Source organism: Episyrphus balteatus, chromosome 2, assembly GCF_945859705.1.
Source record: "Episyrphus balteatus chromosome 2, idEpiBalt1.1, whole genome shotgun sequence".
NCBI lineage: Eukaryota > Metazoa > Arthropoda > Insecta > Diptera > Syrphidae > Episyrphus > Episyrphus balteatus.
Genome location: NC_079135.1, coordinates 40,580,702 through 40,606,789, shown reverse-complemented (window position 1 = coordinate 40,606,789; position 26,088 = coordinate 40,580,702). Strand labels below are relative to the sequence as shown.

At 30.8% G+C, this 26,088-nt stretch overlaps 2 protein-coding genes across 4 annotated transcripts in view; one reads left to right on the top strand and one right to left on the bottom strand.

Moving 5' to 3' along the window:
• Positions 1 to 692: 692 nt before the first annotated feature.
• Positions 693 to 5,052, top strand: LOC129911477 (protein odr-4 homolog). The gene is made up of 5 exons (XM_055989291.1): positions 693 to 934; positions 997 to 1,174; positions 3,798 to 3,882; positions 3,947 to 4,072; positions 4,132 to 5,052. Exons 1-5 carry the CDS (start codon positions 842 to 844, stop codon positions 4,982 to 4,984), a joined length of 1,335 nt encoding a protein of 444 aa, XP_055845266.1. The 5' UTR covers positions 693 to 841; the 3' UTR covers positions 4,985 to 5,052.
• Positions 5,053 to 9,236: 4,184 nt separating this feature from the next.
• The window catches only part of LOC129909848 (coagulation factor IX), a 30,558-nt gene continuing 13,706 nt past the window's right edge, over positions 9,237 to 26,088 (bottom strand). The window contains exons 3-8 of one of the 3 annotated variants that reach the window (XR_008771445.1): positions 14,193 to 14,455; positions 11,964 to 12,575; positions 11,529 to 11,895; positions 11,196 to 11,398; positions 9,393 to 10,219; positions 9,321 to 9,336 (exon numbers count right to left, since the gene is read on the bottom strand). Coding sequence is in view for 2 of the 3 variants with exons in the window: in XM_055986967.1 (XP_055842942.1) it covers positions 9,748 to 10,219; positions 11,196 to 11,398; positions 11,529 to 11,895; positions 11,964 to 12,575; positions 14,193 to 14,455 (1,917 nt within the window). In the remaining variant the exon portion in view is untranslated. Of the gene's footprint in view, positions 10,220 to 11,195; positions 11,399 to 11,528; positions 11,896 to 11,963; positions 12,576 to 14,192; positions 14,456 to 26,088 lie in introns of all 3 variants that reach the window. The other 2 variants (XM_055986967.1, XM_055986968.1) reach the window with 2 other exon arrangements.

Here is a 26,088-nt window from a genome sequence, read left to right as displayed (position 1 = left end):
GTATGCGGTAGCGGTACGGGTAGCGGTGAGGGTACTTGTATGAAAAAAATTCAAAACTGACACATCAACGTTCAGGTGTGGAATTTTTTTAGTACAAATATCGTTACCGCTATACCGCATACCCTCCGGTGTGGCCAAGCCTTAACAGTTATTAAGGAACCTTTGAAAAGGTTGAGATTTATTTCTGATCTCTGGTAAGAACAGAAAAAGTCCACTTTGGAAAACTGGAAAAATGTTTATAGTAAAGCAATTCCTGGTTTTGGGACTCCAACTCCTAGTATTTATTTTAGGAATAATGTCCACGTTGAATGTTATTTTTAAGTATCTTATTAAAATTGAATTCCAGTATTAAAATTGAATTCACAGTTCACACTCTGTCTGATCAAATGTCTTGAGCTGATTTGAGAATAATTTTAACCTCAACTTAAAATTGACCTTGAGACTCATTAAATTTAAGATTAAACATAAGATTCATCGTACTTTAATTTTTTGATTTTGAACAATTTATAAAATCCTCATGTTTTATTGCATACCTAAATAAAAAAATTTCTGTGAAAAGTTAAAAATAAGTTGAAATAATTATCTGTCTAGTAAATACATGCTGGCAATGATAAACATAGTTCCTCTACTAACCACATGAAACGCTACTCCTGTTATAAAGATCACACGTAAACAAACTTTGACATTTGGACTTGATTTATTTTTTTGACTTTTAAGAACAGCCCATAATTTTGTTATTTGTGGAAAAGATTTTTTTATTTAAATTTTCTTAAAAGATTCCAAATTAAATTCCAACATCACATTCGTTAGAGTTAAACAATACAATAGACTAAGCTTCATCATGCCGACAATATTTTTTAGTAAGAAAAGTGAGAATTATCTCAAAAAAGCCGCCGAGGAATTAAAGGTTGCATTTGGCATAATAATAGGTCAAGTAAGTGCAATTAAAATGATGAATTCTGAACTAAATAAATTGATAAAAAATTAATATTTAAGAAAACATCCGATGACAAATATAACATCATTCATTTTGCTAAACTTTCGGAAGATGAAGAATCAATTAGTAGCTCTGCCCCAGAAACAATTCCATCAATTGAAAATGTTGACGTGCAATCATTGGCTGACCAATGGATTAGTGCATCCAAAATGACTCCTGGATCGTTTAGTGTAATTGGTATGTTCTTAAAAAAGATTTTTTTTAGATAGAATTCTTTCAGAATTCAACCAAAAATATTAAGTGTTTTTTAAAGCGACAGAAACCAGTATAATCAGTAGGGTATACAAAGTAGAGGTAAGCAAGGTTTTGTCTTGCCATGTCAAATGTACTTCTTTTGTACGTACTCTTTTTTTTTGGCAGAAAATACAAACTCGTCATACTTTCTTCTGAAGTTTAGGGCGCATAATTGCCTCATCCAACAAACATATACGACCAGTTGGGCTCAAAACTAACTGTCTTCAGAAAGCACATCCACTTGGTTAAGGTCAAGCTTTACTTGAATGATGTCATACTTTGTCTCGTCAATCAGACTTGGGCTGGAAAACTGGTTGCATAAGTGCGTCGATTTGTATACAGTTCACTTTACATGCCCTATCGGATTGAAAAACTATGACCAATGATTGCATTTTCTCGCACACACTTGGACCAATTTTTGGTGCAAAGCTACGCATTAGGGTGGAGCGATTTTTGTTTATTGTTTATTATTTTCGAATTAGCATAGGTACCTAGTAATAACAAGTTACGCTCTTCATAAACGAACATAACTGTATGCTTAATATTTTTAAATAATTTAATTTTAAATTAAATTATGTTGAACTTTATTTTTCCCCATTTAACTTAAAGGTCTAAAATTCCCCCTTTTTAAGCATTCAGAGGACTTGGGGCACCATATAATGAAATCATTTAAAAATTTTAAGCATACAGTTTTGTTCGTTTATGAGGAGCGCAACTATATGCTTACAGTTTTGTTCGTTTATGAAGAGTGCAACTTTTTATTACTATGCTAATTCAAAAATAAATAACAAAAATAAAATCGCTCCACCCTACTACGAATTATACCAAATCTGAGTACAGATTCGTTTGTGGATCTTTAGTCAAATGACATTGAGTCCGGTATGAAATACATAGTAGTAAATCTTTCATCTTTGATAGAACGAAGAATTGTAAAATCTGAGTAAAATTACACGAAAAATTTTCAATAGGCGCATCCCACCGATAAAAAATCTCTGAGAGGTCAATGTAATTTTGAAAGAGAGCAAATTGATTATGGGACAAGTTTCTCACATGAATCCAATTTTTTTTTCAAATCTCACACTTCAACTGCAACTTCACACAGTTCTAAGTTTTCTTCAAATATTAAATAGTGATACAAATTATTTCAAAATAAATTATTTCGTGAAACAAACTCAAAATAATAACAGTTTCTTCAAATTTTTATTAAATCTCTCATGTTTTCAGCACTTTTATAACTGCACACCACCAAAAAACAAACGCCAAAACAATAAGAAAAAAAAATTAAAGAAAGAGTAATAAAACTGAGAAATGAATCCTAAAATGTTCGCCTCAGAAATCTCCGAAAAAAAAGTGAGCGCTCAGCTGAGATTTTTTGTCTGACTTAAAAAATCTCTGAGCCCTCAGAGATCTCACTTGGTGGGACGGACCTAATATCATCCACAACGTAAATTCTTTAAAGATTTCTTAAGAGTCGTACCACAGCAACATTCAATAAGCAAAGCTGTAGAAATACTGTGAATCCATGTTAGGAAATAATGATTCCGCTAGGCTCAGCAAGGTTTTATGTAATCATAGTTTCTATAAATCCCTGACGTTTAATAGTTTCCATCAGAATCCTTGGAACTATTGTGCGATTTCTATTCACTTTTCTAGAATGCCAATATTTTCAGTCACAGAAATGTAACAAACTTAAGACCTTCTCTTGTTTTCCACAGCCGCGGATTATTGCACTTCTATCTTGAACATTGTTAAAAACAATGCAATGTGGTCAGCTGAACGTCAAGATAATAGCTTGACAAGTATATTTTTATTGATGGATCAAGGATAGAGTGTGAAGTGAAAATTATCCCTTAGAATATACAAAACAGGAAAAAAACATTGAGCCTAAAAAGAATTGCATTTTTGATTCAAGAAAGGTCACGAAAATAGGAAAAATTAATTGCTTAATATTTAAATATCCTTTTGCAAGTTTGTTATGTACAAGCATTAGAGAAGTAGATAGTCAAGCAGTTTAAAACTGGGATCGCCCCTCATCACTGACTTGCAGGAAAAACTGACTAAAAAGCCGAATCTTATCAAAAGATTTGTTCCGGAATCATATAGCAAACATGTCCCAGCATATTAACATACTAGACCAAACATTACCCGAAAAATTCTCAAAGCCCATACAGTAAAAATAGGGTAAATAAGGTTTTTTTACAGGTCTTTCTTCGTTCTTTGAGAGTGTGCTTAACTGCTTAAATGCCTCATTATCCCAAGAAAAAGCAATTGGTTAGAGTGATTCTTCGCACTGATGTCATTGTGCGAGGTTATGATAGATCCCAAAAAATACAAATTCTCTGACTACTGCAAAATTATATATTTACTTCCGATATTTTGACTGAGTCTGCGTTGCTGTGTCTCTCTTATTGATGAGACATACTTCGTTTTTGTCTGATTCAGTGTCCTATTTTTTTGTCGCTTCAAAATTGCATGTTTCGAGAGATAGCCAAAACCTGAAAATTGTCATTTTTTAATATTTCAATCCACCCAAAAATTCATATTAACGACTAACAAAATTTAACAGGTGTTTTTATGTCCAACGGAGAAAACGACTCAAATGATGAAAAACAGACGAAAAATATTAAAAAGATGTTAACTGAACTTTACAAGTGAGTTATTACTTATTTTATATTCATGACCTTTTACTCATTTTTTAAATTATTTTTTAAACAGGCTTACCACAAACAGCAATTCCACATTTGAATATGCCGAACATACCAAGGATTTAGAGATTCTTTTTCTGTCATATGCAGCATCCTCATCAAAGGCCAACGTCAAGATATTTTCAAACTCATCCAGGTAAGTCATATATTCAATTCTCAAATGAATTACTAAAAAACTGTCCTTTCAAATTGCAGTGGTGGAAATTTAATGCCAGCTGATTGTAAAATCGTTGAAAAACTGCCTCAATGGTACCTTTTTGAATCGAACTATGAACTGGAAGATGTTTTTCCCATCACCGATAACAGAGAACAAGTTAATATTGAAAATCAATTTAACGCAGTTCTTCAAGCTGTCAAATCCAATATTCAAAACAGTAAGATTTTTATTCAACAACAAAATGTTGATGACAACAGTACTCTTGAAAATTATCTCAAAGAAAACAACAACAAAAAGAACGAAGTTCCAGTTTTCAATGCCTCAATATTACTCACTGCAAATGTTTCAAATGAGTTTTTAATTAAAATACGACCATTTAATGGAACAGTAAGGTTTTCAGGTATTGTATCTTCTCGTATTTGGAGCCAGGCAAAGAACACATTCAAAGAAATTAAGGAAAGTATCAGGCGAGATGTTCTTCGTTCACTGGCAGCTAGAATTCAAATATACTGTGATGGTTTGACTGATATCCATTCAAATACTGTTGGCATTGTTGTCAACGAACCACCAAGAAGAATCTATTTTTGTAATTCAGAAAGTCAAGGAATTCAATTCTCAGAATATATCTTCCGTGGGGAAACACCTTCGGTAGCAGTATCACAAGCCAAACAAATTCTCGATATGGACATTAACTCGGATTGCATTTTTGATGATCTCGAAGGTTTACCCGATGATGAAGTGACTTCTTTGATAGATGAACCGATTAAGGCTGAAACATCGATAAAAACGAATGGCGGCTTTGAGATAAGTCGTACAATGTATATGCTGGGAATAACAGTTGCTCTGCTAGTCCTATTGTTATCAGTTTTGTTAAATTATCTTTTTCTGTAAATAATTTTGTATTGTTGGAAAAGGACATATTATATTACATTTTACTAGATAAATACGTTGCAATTCTATATACTATTTGCTTTCTTACTTTGTTGTGTGAATGTATATCCAAAGGTTTTAAATCTCCTTTAAATGTTACATAGTTTTATAACTTAAACTTAAATTGTTAAAAAACGAATTCCAGATATAGATAGCTTACGCTTTTTCTACAATTTCTATAACAAAGCTTGATCGTATAAGAATCAACAAAATCCGAAAATCAGGTTTATGAGAGTCTTGGATTAATTGGTTCTTTAATGTACAAAGAAGAAGCTGTGAGAAGCAATTTCAAAAGCAACAATTTCGCAAGGAGTCAGCCTAAAAATGTTACGACCCCTGCAATCAGTTTTCCCCAGGCATGAAACAATTCAAAACCAGGAGACTTCCCCCGTTTTCCGAGGTAGATCAAGTTGTCGAACCGAAATCTGAAGCCTTAGATTGAAGCAATGAAGTCGTATATGATTCTTTTGATATCAGAAAAATCATCGTCAAAAAAGTAAGTATTTTATTGATTTTATCAATTGATTTGTATGAATTTTTTGTCGGATTTTCTTTTTTATTAGAATCCATAAAAAAAAAATAATTTTTTTAATGTTATATATCGTCCCGTTTCTGCTTGAACCTCGTTAGTACATTTTTTTAAAAGATTTAATTTTCTGTTAAACATTGCTCTAAAACTTACAGAAATAAAAGATACAAAGGTTTAAGTGTAGAAACAACTTAATCGATATGTCTTAAACATAACTTGATTTCCCTTTGATCAATTTATATTTTTAACTTTGAGAAAAATGTAAATTTATTTTAAGAACTCAACAAAATTTGCTGTGTAGATACGTGGTTCAGGCAGAAACGGGACGATATGTATTGTGTATTTTTGTGAACGGTCAAAAAAAACTCTCTGGGTTTCTTTTTAAAGCATTAATTCTGATGTTAGGCATGGAATATCACCAAAATATACGTTTTGCAAAATTTTTAAGCGATAACAAATTTTCATGGGCAAGAAAAAGTAACCACCTTAGAATTGGATCTATGAAGACTTAGAAAAGATATCAATTGAATTACTGTTTACATGGGTCATAGTATACCAAATTAAGCATTTTCATGTATGTCAATATATGAGTCAATATTTAGTTTCTCATAGGGGAGACTAAAATTACACTGTTGAAGTTCGAGCAGAGCGGAGACCCACCAATTCTAGTTAATTGGATTATGCTAAATTCAGTGGAGGCAACTATTTTAAAGCCGTTTTTAGCAGTTTTTAGTTTAGAGGAAAGCTATTCCTCTATAAAGATTTATGTATAAAGCTATTCCGATCTAGATCATTATGTTTCGGTCGCTTACGAAACATTTTTTAAACAAAAACTACACTTTTTCATGTTTTTGTTTGCTTTTTTATTATTTTTTTTACTTTCAAAGCCCTTAATATGGATGCAATTCAAGTTTAACATTGATTCGAAATATTTTATATTATTGACATAGCAATTTTTTCCACATACATATTTTTATTCAGAAACCTGGTCTTTTAGAATCCTATATTTTTATGGTTTAGAAGACTATCGTAATTCTTAAATTTAAAATATTCTCAGCAAAAACGACAACTGTGATCAAAAATATTATTATTCTTTTTATAAGTAACGTTCTAGGAATTACAATTCAATAATGAGAAATCAGACCCAAAAATTGTGTCAACAAATTATTTTGTTTCCTCTGAAATCTTACTGCTTTTTGTCCCATTCTTTATTCAAAGAGCTTTTGGTTTCTTGAGAAAATTGGTTACTTTAAGCCGAGCAAAAGGTAGCATTATTAAAAAATTCGCAAAATAACTGTACCTTCTGGATTTTTTTTTCTAAATGTGCTCTCCATCACCTTTTCATTAGTGCTTCCTAGAATCACGAGCATGTTTACTTTAAAATGAAAACCATAAATTTCTGCAACAACCTACAATATGTCAACAATAAACAACAACTTTTGAGGGATTGTTTAAAAATAAATTCCATCATTTCTTGAACTCACACTTTGTGTCTAGAATGTCTAATTTTGGAAACACCACTTCAAAACCAAAGAAATGACACATTTTCATTTCCCAACAAACAAACCCAAGGATGTGGTGGTGGCCTAAGCACTTTATAACGACTTCTTGGACTGATTTTCCACTAAAGTGCCATTATTGCTTGTTTGTTTGTTTTCTTGTATGTGTTGTGTCACACATGTGGTCCCCATTCTAAGATTAGTGCGTTTTTAGTACCGAATGCATTTTCAAAGAATTTTGTTTTTTATTTTCGTTTGTTTTGTTTGACAAGAAGTATTTATAGGTAAAATAAAAAAAATGCATTTTAAAAATGTTTATGATGTTTAATTCTTATGTACATTGTGCAATAAATTATTCATTTACAATTATTTTGTTTTTTTTTTTAAAGCTATATGATCTAAAGGTTTTTAACATTTTTTTTTTCACTTAAGTCTAATTCAATTTAATTAAGTATAATTTTAGTATGTTTTTGGAAAAGTTATTTACATAATTTTAAAGAGACATAAATTAAGACATTTACTTACAATTAAAAACAATTTATTTTAAAGGAAATCAAATTTAATTGATTGTGTCAATTTTAAAAGTAATAAGTATTTACTCAATGCTTATTTAAATTTTGGTTTTTAGAAAATTAAGATATTAAATTTTGTTTATAATGAGAATAACAAAATTAAAAAATTAAAATTAAGTATTTGATTCAACATTGGAGTGTTTTATATTGTAAAAAAACATCGATATTTTACTATTATATTTAAGTATTAACAAAGTATTCAGCTTTTATGATTTAATTTTATTATTTAGCGACTTAAGAACGATTCTTTTATCTCGATATTGAATTTATGTTTTTTTTTTTCGTTCTAAATACACCTTCGTTTTGTAGATGCTTCAAGTGTTTCTTTTTTTAGAAGCTTTTGAGGCTCATTTTTTACTTTCACAGCCGCCTCTTTTCAAAGATAAATTCGTATGTGTGTGTAAGTACATATTTTTGTGTTAGGACTTTTTTCTTTAAATCTGAGAGTGTGAGATTCTTTAAATAGTTAAAAAGGTATATCATCCTGTTGCAAGACTAGACAAAAGCTCTCTTTTTTAAATGCTTCCTTACACTTGTTGTTTGCAATTGACCAAAAGCATTATTGGAGTGTTCAGTGAATAAATGCTGGGCAGAAAATATTAGATAAGTGTAAGATGGTGAGTTTTTGATAGCTGTTCTTCAAACAATCACTTTGTGTTCCAGGAAGTTTGGTAACACAAATTGTGTACAATTTACAGCGGATTTGTGATGATATTAAAAAAAAAAAACTTTTTCAATGGTAGAAGCTGGCAGAATTGTTTTCAGCATCTTATGAGATGATTTTTTTTTTGAGAAATATATTTGTATTATAACAGAGTAAGCAGACGTCCTCGAGAAGTACTGAAACTGCACGGACATGATTGGTTATAAAAAATACACAAAACTCCTCATATTTACAACCCAACAATAATTCAACCAGGTTGTACCATAGGTACGTTAAGGTATCAAACCTCATCTCATCCGATAGCTCAGCTCAAACGGTTGATCAGATAAGCTCAGCTCAAAAGTTAACGGAAGTGTAATTTAAGCATTATACACGGCTTCCGAAAGTAAATTTTTTTTGTGTCGGATATTCCTAGCGGTATCAATTCAGGACCTTAAATCGCCAGTCTTGTACAATGCAAGTACAATGTACAACCTCCAAGGCGACATAGACGTCTTAATTTTGTATAGTAAAATTTTGTCTGTTATTTAATACAATTTTGTCTGTTTTGATTTTTTTTTTAATTTGCGCAGATATAAAAAATATATTTCAAATCAGTTAGACCAGTTTTATAAATATTTCCTAAATTAATAGAACCGCTTTTAGAACTTACATTGTACAAGAACGTATACAAGAAGTGATGTGTTCAAATTATGCTTAGGTAAATTTTTGTTAGGATTGAGTACGTATTAATACCTGGTATATTTATTTGAATAAATTGTCCATAATTCTTTCAATAATTTGACATTTGCCCTCATACAAAAAATAATAATTCTTTCATTTGCTTTTTCCACTCAGTTTCGGCAGTAATTTTTTTCTTTCATAATAAGGTTGCATTGATTTCTTAAAGCTTTAGAAGAATCTCAAAGATTTATCTTGGATTTTGTTTGGATTTGAGAAAATCAGTTGTTGAACGCGCTGAAGAATTTAAACCTTCAGGAGCACTCACTACTAGCAGCTACATTTTTAGTAAGCCCTTCCAAAAATTTCCATTTGTTTAAGCTTTATCCCTTTAAACCAAATATAATTTTTAAGAAAGACACATATTTGGTTGTCAAAAGTAAACCTATTTATTTAAGAGAGTAGGTATTGTTTCCAACAAAGAACAAAAAGATCGAACTTCTCCAGAAACGGCTTGACCTTAAGGTTTGCACCGGAAAGGTATGCAGTAGCCGTAGCGGCACAGGTAATTGTATGAAAAACAATTCCAGACTGTAACTTCAATGTTCCGGTTTTGGAATTTTTTTTTTTTCATACAAGTACCCATACCGTACCCGTACCACCTTTCCGGTGAGGTCTTACCTTTATTTGTTCGAAAAGAATTTAAATTACATATCAGCTGCACAACACCCGAAAGTGGGCTAATCTTGCAACAGGATATTGCCATGATCGTATTTGAATTATTAAAAAATAAAAAAATACTAATATCGCTTTGGAGTTTGCGGCTTACAATTGCCATTACAATTCACCACCGACCATATCCAATCAACATAATTTGGGACTTTGGCATAGATACCGAATTTATTGCGTTTAGCACATCCATCACCAAAACTAGTAATACCAAATATTGTCCATGGGTGATTTGGTTTTGTACTGTCACGGCAGAGCAGAGGTCCTCCAGAATCACCTGCACATGTGTCGATGCGTCCTCGTTTGTGTCCAGCACAAAACATATTTTTCGTTATTGTATAATCATGATACACTGATCGACAATTCTCCATCGGGATGATGGGCACTTCAGCCTGATGTAGAACACTGGTACCCGATTGGTCGCGATTTCTTCGTTTGCCCCATCCTATGACAGTGCAGTCCATATTTTTTGGCAACGGTTGAAAGGGTCGTGGGAGGCAGGAGAAACCCATCCATGTTGTTGCATTTACTGGTCTTGGTAACCTGAGAAAAAGAACACAAAAATACCCAAATATTAGAAAAATAAAATAAAATAAAATAAAATAAAATTAAACAAAATAAAATGAAATGAAATAAAATAAAATAAAATAAAATAAAATAAAATAAAATAAAATAAAATAGAATAAAATAAAATAAAATAAAATAAAATAAAATAAAATAAAATAAAATAAAATAAAATAAAATAAAATAAAATAAAATAAAATAAAATAAAATAAAATAAAATAAAATAAAATAAAATAAAATAAAATAAAATAAAATAAAATAAAATATAATAAAATAAAATGAAATGAAATGAAATGAAATGAAATAAAAAATAAAATGAAATAAAATAAAATAAAATAAAATAAAATAAAATAAAATATAATAAAATAAAATAAAATAAAATAAAATAAAATAAAATAAAATAAAATAAAATAAAATATAATAAAATAAAATAAAATAAAATAAAATAAAATAAAATAAAATAAAATAAAATAAAATAAAATAAAATAAAATAAAATAAAATAAAATAAAATAAAATAAAATAAAATAAAATAAAATAAAATAAAATAAAATAAAATAAAATAAAATAAAATAAAATAAAATAAAATAAAATAAAATAAAATAAAATAAAATAAAATAAAATAAAATAAAATAAAATAAAATAAAATAAAATAAAATAAAATAAAATAAAATAAAATAAAATAAAATAAAATAAAATAAAATGAAATGAAATGAAATAAAAAATAAAATGAAATAAAATAAAATAAAATAAAATATAATAAAATAAAATGAAATGAAATGAAATGAAATGAAATAAAAAATAAAATGAAATAAAATAAAATAAAATAAGATAAGAGATTAATAATTTAATAATAAAAAGATAAAATACTAAAAACTTAAAAAATACTAAATAACTTAAAAACAAAACACCCTGTTGACCTATGACCCTGTAACATTGCAACAAAAAGTTACATACCTTAATAGTGCTATATCACTATCAACGGTCTTCTTATCAAAATTTGGATGCTTTATACTCTTAGCAACTCTAAATTGCAATTCCGATCCATCATCATAATCAAGATTATGTTCACCAAGTCGAACATACAACACCTTTCGCACACAATGCGCTGCTGTAAGAATCCATTGTGGTGCAATCAAAGTTCCGCCACAAAATGCCTCCTATAAATACACAAACAGAACAGACACAAAACGCATTAGTTTTAAATTAGAATTATTAGATAGTCCATAAGTCAGTCAAAATGTTGCTAGAGTGGTATATAGAATAAAATTTGAATGTGACACACCTTACCTTAAATCTATTGAAAATTGCAGTTTGCCAGGGCCATTCTCCTTTTCTGGCTGCCTTACCGCCAATTATCTTCAACATACTGTACATGTTTCGCTTAGGGCTTTTAATTGGCGCTATTCCACACTTGAGTTTCATGGGAGTATATTCGGGTCCGCGGTAACCTTTGCTGCTCATTATAAAATCACTTACAATCGAATTGGAAGTTTCTGATGAGTCTTTTCTGTGCGATGCTACTGGTCGTATTTCGTATGGTTGGGATTTTTGAAGTTGCGCTTGTAGCCATTGTTGACAGAAGCTTCCTTCTGTGTAGCAATAAGCTATTTCACGCAGAACTTCTCGTCCGCATTGTTCTCGTATTCGACATTTTCTAAAAGAAAAAAAAAAAAATCAGAAATATGAAAAAAGTTCAGGTCATGATTTTTGAGAAGTACTAACTTATATCTGCGAGTTGTACATTTCGGTGTACATTTTGTCCATTTACTCCATTTAGAGTAAACCCTTCGATGTCGTGGCACCGGATCAAGAACATTCTTTTCTTTGGCAGACAATTGTGTCGAGTTTTGATATTCATAATCTTCAGCATCTGCATATTCAGATTCATAATCTTCACTCCCTGCACTACTACTGGTATCATCATCTTCCGTATCATCGTATTCGGAGAAATTTCCTTCGGTTGGTGCAAAATTTCGCGTTGACTTTCGTGTGTTTAGGTTTCTACCTTTTAGCTTTATCACTCCGATATAATTTCCTGAGTGATTGCGATTGTTGTCTTCGTATTCATCTTCATTTTCTAAATCTTCATAATCATCAACATCGATTAGAATTGGTTTTCGTTTTTTCTTCGTTCGTACACGATTTGAATTTTTAAAAGCATAAAAATCATCACTAGGATGTGAAGAAGGACCACCACCGGTGTCCTTGTTTTTGTTTATTTCTTGGAATACTGGTAATCGAATTTGGTGTACGTTTACTATTGAAGAATTTAGTGGAAACGGTTCAGAAGATCGAGGTTGTGTTGTTTCAGATTGTTGAAATGATCGTGGGCATCTAATAAAAAATGTAAAATTAAACTTGTAGGTAAAACTGAAAATTTTATAGACAGTTTTAAATATCTACGCCTGAATGGTATAAACGAGGTAAACTACTTCCAATGTAACGAATGCTAGAATTATTCACAATATAAATAAAATAAAATCGTATGTGATTTTGTTTGTTTATTTTAACGATTGGTATAAACTGGTCCAAGAAAGCTAATTGGTATAAACTGGTCTAAGAAAGCTAATTTAAAAGTTTTACCTGATGTAAATATCATATGAAAAAAATCAATTAGATAAAACAATTTTATACCAATAACAGATAAACGAACGAAATAACTACAATGGTTAGAATTTATACCAAATAACGCCTCTCGTCAGTAAATCAATTACAAAAGGGAATTAAGGTACAAACGTTCTTATAGCGCAGGACCCAGAAATGTGTACTTTATTGATGATTGGTATAAAATACGTCAAAACAAAAAGCAAATAATGAAAATGCGTTTGACGTACATTCATATGTACTTTATAATAGATACGAAATAAAAGCTTAAATAACTAAAAAAGTTGTGTTAAGCTGATTGGTATAAACTAGTTTATTACTAAAAAAGACTATTTTATACAAATTTCTTAGAAAATTCCTTCAAGGTGGACATTGCATAAGTAAAATTATTCCGAAACCGGAAAAAAACATCAGTTTGATTTTCATAGTTTTAGATAAAACAGCAGCCTGCACACAGTTCATTTTTGTGCCATCTGTGAAAATGGTGGTATAAAATGCTTTTTCAACCAGTTATTGTTTCCATTAGTCTTGAGATGTCTTTGTCATTGTACTTTGTATGTTTGAACGTTCGTACCGTACTTCTTCCGGCCCCGAATTGAGTATTTCGCTATGGCTTTATGCCATTATAATCATATTATAATGAGAAACTAACTACAAACGGTATAAACTTATCATGGCCAAGAACAAATTAGAAGGTTACATAAATCCATATTATTCATACATTAGTTATCCAGAAATATTTCGTTCAAGGCATAAGTTTATACCAATCAATGGATAATTTTTTGTACTGATTGGTATAATTTAGGTGTCACTATTATTATTAGCACTTCCGAATTAATTCGTATTTTATATTCGTTACATATCTCCAAATTTATAACAACCAATCAAAATTAGGTAGATAATGATTAAAGTATCGAAAGTTTATACCAAATAATACATCTTAATAGTATATCTACAAATCCTCCCTTACTTCGACTCTTACGGCCATATTATTCACTAGTAATTTTTAACTATTTTTTAACTATTTTCATAGTTAAAATCGGGATAACTATTTTGGATTTGGATTTATTTTTGACATTTGACAAATTTACATCCAGATGTATTTTTTAAACTAGTGAATAATATGGCCGTTATAGTGTAATATTTATTTTTATACCAGTCATCAAAAGCCAACTCTATTTATGAAAAATATCATATAAATTCAATCCTAAGTGGGCTTTAGGTCTGGTTTATAATTTTTTCTATCTTGTCTCCGACGTTTCGACCGTGTTTACCGTGTTTATATTCAAAAATAAGGTCACGAAAATAGGAATTATTAAAAATATCATAGTTATTAATATATCTTACCTCCAACATCGGTTTTCCTCAACATGCTTTGTATAACCACATTTTCGTTTCATCTTACAATACCTTTCCCTACGTTTGTAACATGAGTTATCACATTTTGACCAAGGTGTCCACGCAGAAAAATAACTTTCCGATCGTTTGCGTGAGCGCCATCTATTGCGATGTTTATGCACTCGTTTGACATCATCAACAAAGTTAATGCCAAGGGCTTCTTTGATCTCACCTCCAATTCTTAGTCTGCTGACATTCTGGACATGACTATTCTGAAAAGATTTTTATTTTTATTTATTTGGAAATTTAATTCTTTTATAGAAATAAATCAAATTTATAGACTACAAAAAGTAAACAAACATAGGTTTTGTCATCAACGTCAGTGTGTGTGGTGTCTTATTTTTGTTTTTTTATTTTTTATGTTTCAACAATGAAATTCAATCTCTTTATTTTGTGGTTGCTGCAATCATAATTTTCATATTTTGGATCAAGTTGGATTGGATGTGTGGTACAATGTAGCACACAGATTGACAGCTATAATGTGGCTTTTTTGGTTGTTGTGGGTTTATTGTGTGCTATTCATTAAATGCACACCAAATGTCTTATTGTGATTACCTAGTTTATGAGAGAATATGTCTCGAGTATTATAGTGGAGTGGCGGTATAAATAATAAAGATCATATATCATAGAGGCAAGAATAATTACACTCATTAAGTTAGATGGATTCTTTTTTAAAGAAGTATTTCATAAACTTATAATAGTGAACCAAAGTCTTAAGCTGCGAGTATGTGCATTTGCACCTCTTAGATATATCAAATTTCATGCGAATTTCAAAATGTTAATTATGATGAATTCCTTTGACCCTCAAAACCTTGAAGAATCTAAAGAGTTGTTTACCTATATATGTAGAATTCTAAACTGAAACTGATGAACTGAAATACTACAATGCTTTAAAAAATAAAATACCCAAGAATTTAAATCCAATTAGGTACTATAAACGACTTTCAATTGAACTTTTGAGAAAAAAAAACAGGCTTTAATATACCTAAATTATAAATTTATTATTATTGTACTGTTCTTATTTTATATTTTGAAAAGAAGCAGAGGTCAATGTACAAATCCTTATTGTATTTTTTTATTTTGTAGTGCAAATGCTGCAAACTTTGTATATTTTCAAAATTTAAACTAAAACGGCCACTGTGGCGTATGCGTAACATTTTTTTTACTACAATTTTTGAGTATATGTATTATACTACTTCTTTTTTTTTTTAATAAAAAGTTCAATTATTTATAAAATTATATGCAAACTTGGATCACATGAACTTGGTCTTATATTAAAAGTGCATTCGAATTATTATTTAATTTAATTAAATTTTGTGAAATTTTGAAATTCGGTCAAAAAGTTTAATTGTTGAGTTCTTGTATTTTTGTTGCTTAATCATTAGATTCTTATAAGAAATATAATTTGTGTATGTTTTCTTTCTATTAATAAAAATTACATTGTTGCATGTGTAAACGTTCGGGTAAACATATTTTGTAATTGTGTTTAGTTAAAAATTTTGTAAGATAATTAATAACACATTTATAAGAAATAAGTAAAAATTTATAAGAAATTCTTTAAAACACTTTTGCTTTTTGGTTCATGCCCATCAGGTCTCAAGAAGTTAAGATTATGGCATGATTACGATAAAAGTCAGAAATCAAGATACCGATAATAAAGGCTCAAAATAAGTTTTTATTCGTTTCAAAAGTACAACCTAACACAATTATTTTTATCAAAATAGTCGACGCAGTTTTTGCCAATTGTAATTTTCTTTCATTTTGGTAATGGCTAACAGATATTTTGGTCCGATTTTCCCTCTAAAGCCTAGTACACAGCTGAAGCTAAAGGAAATTTTCCATACAAAAATAGTACAATGAAATCTTAAGCGAAATTAAATTTTTTTTGTTTTTGCTTTAAAATTTATTTTCTGATGTTTTTCTTGAATTTTTTGATTTTTGTTTTTATTATTTGCACTTTGACAGAAAACTCGATGGTATTTTTTCGTTAACATGTTCGCTGTTAACTTTGGAAACTTCAAATTTTGTCGCTTCAGCTGCATACTAGGTTTAAGAAACCCCTAAAAACTCAAAACTACGTTCCAAATCTGAAGTAAATCGCTTTATTATTGAACATCTTCCAAAATTCTATCAAAGTTGAACAAAGTATTTTTGTTAAACATAAAAATTTTAAAAAAATGATTCTTGACATTTTTTTGCAAAACTCATTTTTGTAGGAATAACAAAAGCAATCTAATTTCAAATACATATGTAATTTTTTTATTGGATAGTGTGGTACATTTTTACTGACTGACCATCGAACCTTTGTGAAAAATATAACAAATTTGTTTACGTGAAAAATATTATAAATTTTCTTAGCTTATGCCAGAAAAAAACCGTTTTATGTTTTTTTTTTTTAAATTTTGCAATTAAAGTACTCAGTACTTCTCAGCAAAATAAGTACGCAAGTAATGTTCAAGTATAAAATTCCAAAGAAATGCTTGGTTATGTTGATTTTTCACTATTTTAAATTATGCTTTGAAATTATAAATTTATTTATGTATGTATATATTTTTTTTATCATCTTACTTTTTAAGAATTCATAGGAAATCTACAATAAGAACAATGACTTTTTCTCAGAAGGCTATACAAAATAAAAAATGAGTTATTGGCAATTGGATCGGACATTTTTTTAAGAATTTCTAAGAATTATTGTTTAAATCCAAATTCAGCTTTTCATTCCACAAGTTTAAATGGAACAGTTGCGAAATCATCAGGAAAAGTGGTATAGTGAAGGAAAGTATTCAAAAAAATAAAAACAAAAAATGGAATTCAGAGCAATGACTTCCATAGGGTCTGTTTTGTTATGGAAAAATTAAAAACAAACATAAAATTTTACTACCTTTCTCCCGTCCACAAGTGGTAAAAAGCCTCTTTAATATTTGAATTAATATTTTATAGCATTTTTTTTTTGAGGCTCTATAACATGAATACACTAATTCGCGCACCTGTTTCAATTTGGGTGCCCTTTCAACAAAAAAAAAAAATATTACAAAATCATCTATAAAATAATCATTCCTAATTCCTAGTAAACTTTGGCCGTAGACGTTTCGTTTATAAAAACTAAATAAAAAAAAAATAATCTTTTTATTGCTTTTATGCACAAATTGATTTGATTATTCAGCCAACGAAGAATTCATTCTACACTCGTATATTCTATATAGATAGATGATATTGATGTCTTGCATAATTCAAACCAAAATATCTACATGAAACTAAAAAGACATGATTCATCAGATTTGTTTTTTTTTTTTTGTTTGTTCTTTTTTTTTTTGCATTTTGCTTAATTGCTTTCAATCGAATGAATGAGCATTAAAATCATTTATGCGTTGCTTATATGACATTAATTGTCCTACCAGCATTGAATTATTCTAACGTCCGTCATAATGGAGAGCCATTGCATTTTAATTTTCAAAAGACAAATTCTATTGAAAACAAAACAATAACACACATGTTGAACAGCACTACACAGAGCAGCAACGCAGCGCAGCTCACAAAACGTTCACTTTGAAGCCATATGTCACCGATGTGGATTTCACTTTGGTTTTTTCATCCTAAATCATATAATAGTCTAGTGATAAAGCGTTGCATTTTGCATTAAGTTATTGAATTTCTCAGGTTATGGCATACCATGTTGTTTTGATTAAAATAATCAGAGCAGATTCTTAGAATTGGGGAGTTTTTGGATAAATTTTGTTTATTCCAAAAATTCTTAGAATGAATAAAGAGGGGTAGGGTTTTAACACTCGCATAAAATGAAAGTGGGAAGCAGGATGCAATTGAAAATACTAAGTGACAAAACCAACTTTAAATTTTTTTCGGGACTTAGTATGTTTTGTAGAGCTCGTGAAACATAGTAAAACATCAAAATTCTAAAAAAAAAATTTACAAAAAAATAGGTCTGTTTAATGAATCTGATCCGCACAGAAAAGAACTGAAAAGATCCGAAAAGTACAAGATTTTGTGTTTTATGAAAAAAATCTCGCCTCAACTTGTTCTACAATCTGTCATTTTATGTTTCATGAAGTTGTTCAGCACAGAAAAGTTCAAGTTTTTCTGCTTCTACTTTTGGGGTTGAGCAAGTGAGTGAAAAGTGTCAATTGTCATCTGATTGTTTGATTGTGTTACAAATAAGAGAAAATAAGATTTTTAAAAGTGAATTTATTAAGAATTTTTGATTAATAACCAAAAAAAATTAATTTTAATTTAATTTTTTCTTAAATCAATTTTTGGAAAACTTGTTGATACATTTTTTAAAAATTTGATTAAAGTGTTTATTAGTATTTTCTTAAAATGGCATACCAATTTTTTTCATATTTTTATATACATTTTTTTAAGGCTCAAACGATTTTGAAATGTGTTTTTAAGAATTCTTTGCTGAACAGCCATTCCAAAGTAACAGTTTATCTCGTTGACGAATCAATTCATTTTCCTGAAGTCTAATGGGCTCATCACAAATTTTATGTTTTTGAAGTTTCAGGAGAAACTAATTTCAGGTAGCCAAATTATTCACAGACAAAGACGTTACCATCTTGATAATGATTTGGCTACGTTTTATTAGATTTTCGTGAAAATTTTAAGACAAGACCAAGTTTCAAGAAAAAAAATTGCTTCTTCAAGGAAATAAACTGGATAACAAGCGTCCAATATATCCTATCTGTTACTTTGGAAAAAGAAATCATATTAAACATCGTTTTGTGGTCAAAACGATTTAGAAAAATATGATGTAAAATTGTACCTAGGTATGTCTTTTTTTTTACATTTGAATATGAAATTCATTAAAAAACCAAATTATTTTATTCTTTAAATTTTTTTCACAAGAGGCTCTAGTTACTTTTATCATTAGAGCAGGTACGTTCTTCCGATCCAGTGTCATCTTATTTTAATTGAATTTTGATTGTTCTCTTGACAATTTTTCTTTTAATTACCGATTTTTAAAGTTATTTCAAAAATTGCCAAGTAAACAATCAAAATTTTATTGATACGAATTTGAACCCAAACTTTAGAACTTGGTACACTTTTACATCTCAGTTCTTTTTGTGCCAGCATAATTTCAACATAGGAGAACTTGGCTCCTTTTTTAACAGTAATGTTTTTGTTGTGATTTCACTACTTTTTGCAAAGTATGGCTGTAGAATTGAAAATCTCTATATTTGATGAAAATTCAGTGAAAATGGGCGGTTGCCACGCCCCCTGGCTGAAATTCTCAAATTTGAAATTTTTTCCTTTGTATAAACTACCATCTCTACCATTCTACCAAATTTCAAGATTCTACGATAATCAGAAGTGCTCTATAATATTTAATGAAAATTCAGCGGAAATGGGCGGTTGCCACGCCCCCTGGCTGAAATTCTCAAATTTAAAATTTTTTCCTTTGTGTAAACTACCATTTCTGCCATTCTACCAAATTTCAAGATTCTACGATAATCAGAAGTGCTCTATAATATTTGATGAAAATTTAGCGAAAATGGGCGGATGCCACGCCCCCTGAATTGAAAATCTCAAATTTTCGATTTTTCCCTTTGAATACACCACAAGTCCTATCACAGTGTAAAATTTCAAGTTTCTACGTTAACGGGAAGTTCTCCATAATTTTGATGATCTGTCAGTGAGTGAGTCAGTCAGTCAGTTTCGGTTTTTGCGATTTTTGAAGCCCTATATCTCAGAAACTACTCATCGTAAAAAGCTGAAATTTTGTGAGGAGTATGGTGACAAGCTCAATAAATGTAGCGAGTTTGAAATTTCTAGCATCTTTGGTGTGGAAATTAGAGGGGGGTCGAAAATGGCCTGAGTTGTTTCCTGTAAATAAGGGTGTAGTGCCAAAGTTGCTAGAGAACTTGGCTGGGCACTACCGTGCCCCTTGATTTGGAAATGAAGAATGAAAATAATCAAATATTTTATACATTAAATAGGCCGCCAGCAAATGGATGTTGTTATCAAATTTAATGGAAAACAATCCCGGCCTTGCTAAGAATTATTTGCCCAACACCCAAGCCAAGACTAAATCCAAAATACTTTGGATTGACAGACACTCTCAATGCAAGTGGACCTCCGGAAAAAAAACATCGATGGCTGGAAAAGCGTTTCGCGTATGTTCTTTTAAACATAAGAAAAATTATCTTTTTTATGTTATTTATGGAGTGGAAATACTACAAAATACAATCAGAAAAAAAAATACTTTTACCAAAGATTAGAAATTTAATTTACTTTTTTTTGTTTGTTTATATAGCCAATTTTGACAGTCACAATTAGGAGTAGAGCTGTAGCAAATCGTATGTATTCGTTACTAAAATGCGGGTATTCACTTCCGTAACGAGTAACGAAACGTTACTTTCTAAACAGTATCGTTACTCGTATGTTTCGTTACTGGGTACTGAAGTAACGAAACATACGAAACGTACGAGATACGAAACATACGAGTAACGACCAGTGCCCCTGTTCTGTAACTTTTATCACTGGCGATAAAATTTTTGAACGACTCTAAAGTAAATTTTATAACATCAAAATTAAAGAAATTTCGTTCAATATCATATTTTCTTTCTTCATAATTTTGGAATTTGAAAGAAGTTTTGCTTCAGTTATAGAAGAAAGTGGATTTTTTAGACATTCAAAAGCGTTTATCGCCAGTGATAAAGTTACAGAACAGGGGCCCAGATTCCAGTTTCAATACTAAATCCGATGTAAGAGATACGAAATGAAGTGATACACTCAATTTGTCGCATTTCGCATCTCGTGTCGGTACCATAGTCAGAATGCTAACTGCAGATAATTATCTGGAGTTTACTTTTGTCTCGATTAAAACAGTAGTGTCAAGGTTCAATAATCATTGTGTTGTCGATAATTTATACAAAAATATCAAAAGAGACGTTTTTGTATTTTCTCTATTTGGCCGAAATATGTATGTATATCCACGACCCAACCAATCTGTTTATGGCCATGGTGTTAATGCTATTGATATTTAGCTTAAGAATGTACAAAAGTTTTTTGGTTTTTCAAAAAATTAGTTTATTTTCGGTGCAAAATTTTTAACACAAAAAAAAGCAGAGAAAACGAGGTTTGAAAATCACTCTCAATAGAAAAAATAAATGAAAAATTGTTCGACATGGTTGTATTGAAGTATTAATATTTCGAGATCTGCGCGTTGTACTTTTGAAATAAAGGTCTCTAAAGAATTGTGATAAGATAACTGAACGAATATAAACAAAAAATTACCAAAGTTTTGTCGAAAAATTTGGAACAAAATCAAAAAAGTTTCCACGTTTGATTAAAAAAAAAACGAAAAAAATTCAATATAGCTACCTTTAAACTCTTATTACATGAGAATGCCGCAACTAATTTTAATGTTTATGACCTTAAAATGTAGCTTAGATTATAGAAATTGTTTTTGTTTAAAAAAAAAAAAAATTTGTACACCGTTATATACCAATGTAAGAAACATACTAAAAATACCAAACATACGAAACGTATCAAATACATGAAATATACGAAATGTACGAAACACACGAAGCATGCGAAAGTAACGAAAGTAACGAAACGTGCGAAACATGCGAAACATACGAAATATGCGAAAAATGCGAAACATACGAAAGTAACGAGTAACGACATTATTGATGCGGGTACTAGTATCAAAAGTAACGTATACATGCGGGTACTCATTTTGTCGTTACTTTTACAGCCCTAATTAGGAGTGAAGTTAGTTGCGCTCGAAAAAAGAATTAATTCATTATCGTTTTATGTAGTCGCGACTATCGTTTGTCGTGGCTATCGTTGTTTTGCCGTTCGTTTCGTATTATGTAATAGGCCCCCAGTGCACAATATTAAAGACTGGAACTTAATTCAATTACTCAACAACATGAAGTTCCAATAGAGACTGCAGTTAATGAAGCCTGAACCTGATGCTTTCAAGAGTATACACTAAAGTATCAACTAAATTTTTGCACATGAGTCACTTATCCACATAATGGAGAAGCCACAATGATTCAGGAAAATGAGAAGCCTTTGCAGCTCAATTCAAAAATTAAATTCACTTCAAACCGATCCCGGAAGTGATTGCCGAAATAACTAGCTACTATACATAATCCGAAGAAAACAGCTGGAACGGAATGATGTTTCCATCCTCAACAACTGTATCAGCATTTTTCCCGGTAAAATGGAAAACTGCACAAATCATGGCAATCCCCGATAAAAGTGATAGAAACATGATCTCCAAATAGAGGCCAATTTTCGTTCCAACGACTCATGTAAGCCCTTGGAAAAGCTAATACTTATCCAACCCGACACACACAGGTCACACTCACAACTCGTCATCCCAGACAGCACATAGGTACCAACAAGGTAAGCAATGAACCAAAAATGTTCCTCTTCTTTTCAAATTAATGCAATTTTATCCTATATGCTACAAAAAATGGCGCCCAATTCAAATCTACCTAATATGAACTGCAACTCTACTTAACTTGACTTTGGTTAAAGTTTCCTTTCAATTGAATGGAAACTTTTTCTTCAAGTTGTAATCGTGACTAAAGCAACACTTTTTTTCGAACTATAAGCTAGAAACGCGTAAATATGTAGGGTGGCATTCTGTTTTAGCGGCATGCAACGCGTGCTTGCTGGCATACGATCAAAAAAAATTACCCAAACCCAACAGATGTAGATATTGCACTGGATCTGGATTGGCAATGGGCACGAGCATTGCTGTGTGCGGTGCACTATCGTTTCTACACCAATCGGTTCGTAATCGTAATGAATGGCAGATGAATGCGTTTTGCTTAAAACGTACAAAAATAGCATAGGTTTCGTTTAAATTAATGCCGCATACAAAATACTGAATATATACAAAATATACATATAGATTCATATACCTATAGTAGGTATAGGTACGGTACGGATTGCCTGTGCGGTATAGGATTTCTAACGCGCAAGCCACACTATTCCCTTTTGGCTTTGGTGGCGCAAATTGCCACCAGACGCCGAGCCGGCCTATGCGACGATGAAGACGACGACTACGACGAGTTCACCGCCACGCATTAAATTAAAAATAAAATTTATATACCTCCTGCTCTTCATTTTCAATTTCATCTCCGCTCTGCATATCTTCATCCAAAGCAGCAATCAGCATGAAAGAAAAAAAAAAATGTGATGTCGATTGTGTGAGCTCATATTTGTTTTGTATTTGGATGCATTTAGATTTTATAATTGCTTCAAAATTGTTTGTAATGAACAACGTTTAAATTAGCTAAAATACCAGAGTGATGTTATATTATACTGTATAAGCTATATATGAATACGCGCCCACAATTTATCGATGTTTGAAGGTGGAACTTTTTATATTTAAACAGTAAAACCCACCTAGATAGAGTCAAGTGTGACCCTACTTCGGCAGAGAATGTGATTGAGACGAGAGATATCTGATAAAAAGGCATTTATCATAAAAATCAAGTTCAATGTGGGTAGCTCAGCTAAACTGCGTCAGGTATTATACTTGCCATAGCAAAGTCGAAATCTGACTCTCGATTTGTTAAGTGTTAAGGTATTTTTTCCAAAAAAAATATCAAGGGTGCGGAAGAGAAATATACTCATAATGTGCACACAAAGTACTGGGTGGAACTCCTTGATAGTATCAATTATTCTTTTATTCTATTTTCATGGCTAGGTGTTGATATCTTCAAGTACTCTTAGACCGAGAAATGCGTGCTCATAAAACTGAGGAATTCTTACCGCACTTAGTCCACCTGCTCTTCCCGATCTCAATCAAGTTCAGATGGAACTTATCTAGCAATTTATCTGTCTCGAAACAAAATTACGTATTGTAGGTAACTTATACGGATAAAAGCTTCTTTTCTGATTCCGCTCCAAATCAGAAGCTTAATTTATCTTACCATTCATTCAATTGGTATGATCGATTTTGTATGCTTCTGAGCAAATTTTGATATTTCTTGAACTGTGTAGATTCCAGAGGCCCTGTGCCATTTAAAATTATGTTTATAATTTCTTTTCAAAAAGTTTTAATTGTTAAAGTAGAAGGTATACAATTATTGGATCTATAAGAGTACTTTGTTAACCCCAGCGAATGGGTGATAGCATAAACAATAGTAAATGCTTTTGCTTGAAAAATTGTTAAGTAGGTATACATTTTGTACATATCAAAACTAGTTTATACTAATTAATTCTCTTCTACAAGAATTTATTATTTTTAAAGTATACGGGTCACTACTTCGTAAAACTCTAAATACTTTTTTCCGTGTTTCACGCGGTAAACAAAATTCTCTAAAAAATATTCTGTTAAAAGAATTGCATATACCTAAATAATTTTTCAAACAGGACTTGTCTTAATAATTTTAAATTTAAGCCTTTATGTCATTCTTTTTCAAAAGCTCGAAATGCATCTTAAAAGTCCGAAGAACAGTTTTTTTTTTTCTTCAAGACCATTTTAAATGAGTTAGTTGGTTTTGTACAAAATCCGAACTTGTGCGGTGTTAGCTGTTAGGTCTATTTTATTAACTTCTATAAAGACGCTCAAGAAATACTATATCAAAGACTTTCGATATTACTGGTCTTTCCTTTTAGGTAGGTGCTGGAAGCTTTAGTTTTTTCGTTGCTTGTCTTAGTGACTGCTAGAGATTTTATCAAATCATCTTCTAAAACAAATTAGTGAGGCGCTGAGGAGGACTAGTTTTTGCGTTTTTCTGTTTGGTGGTTTTGATATAATAATTTTACTTCAAAATGTTGGGAGGATCTGTCAGTTTGTAGAATTTCATTCTCTTTGTTGTTGAGGTATATCCTTCGTTCCTTCGTATTGCTTCTCATTGGACATTCGCAAGATCACTCAGACTTCGTTGACTCAGAGCAAATTGAGAAGTTTTTGGTGATCCTCCGCTTGAACCTGTATCGCGTCTTTTCCTTTTCCTCATCCTAGTTGTCTAAAGCACACTACAGTTCTTGTTTGGCAGGGTTTGGTTAAACCGCAACGGGAGTAATCTTCTTCTCTTCTGGAACCTAGAAACCAGGATATTGATTTATTGTATGTCGGGGAATCATCTGCAAAAAATACGCTCTCCGAGTTCGCATGGAAGGTCCCAGGTCTAGATGTTAAAGAGGAATATTACTTGTTTGGATTCTTGTACAACTCCGTCTCTTAAGGTCCTAGTTGTAAGTTGGACGTAACAAAGAATTAGAATGTAGAAATTTGTAAATCATTTTTATAAGATAACACGGAAATCAATGTCTTTTAGATATCATGAAAGAAACCAACAATGGGCCGATAAGATTTCAATGAGAGACCGACATCATGTTGAATTTTTAAAAGTGGAGTCCAAACTGCACAATATCAGGAGCTATGTTGTTTGGAAAAAATTTTCAGCCGTAGGAGTAGAGATTCTTCCAATATTTTTCTGAGGTGGTAGACGAGAGAAATCGACCTTATTAAGGGACTTCGTTGTGATTATTCTTGTTGGCGAAAAGAAAGCAGTATTACTGAAATATCTAAGTGGGGAAATTTTTCAGAACACAGTTAGGAGTGGTTGACTTTGTTATTTACGGAATCACTGATTGGATTGTAGTCGTTGAGTCTAGAATTCACCTGATGCGGTTGTACTTCCTCTAGGAATCCTGGGTCCGCTGATGGATTTGGAATTTCAATCAATCTTAAGCCAATTAGATTCAGGTTATATTTGTGCCAGTATAAGTATACCCTTTTCCTTCAAGAAATAAGCTAATTGTTTTCAGGTATAAAGTATAAGGCAAAATTTCTTTTGTAAATCAATGAATATAATTTGTAATCCTTTTTTATAAACTTATTATAGAACGATTA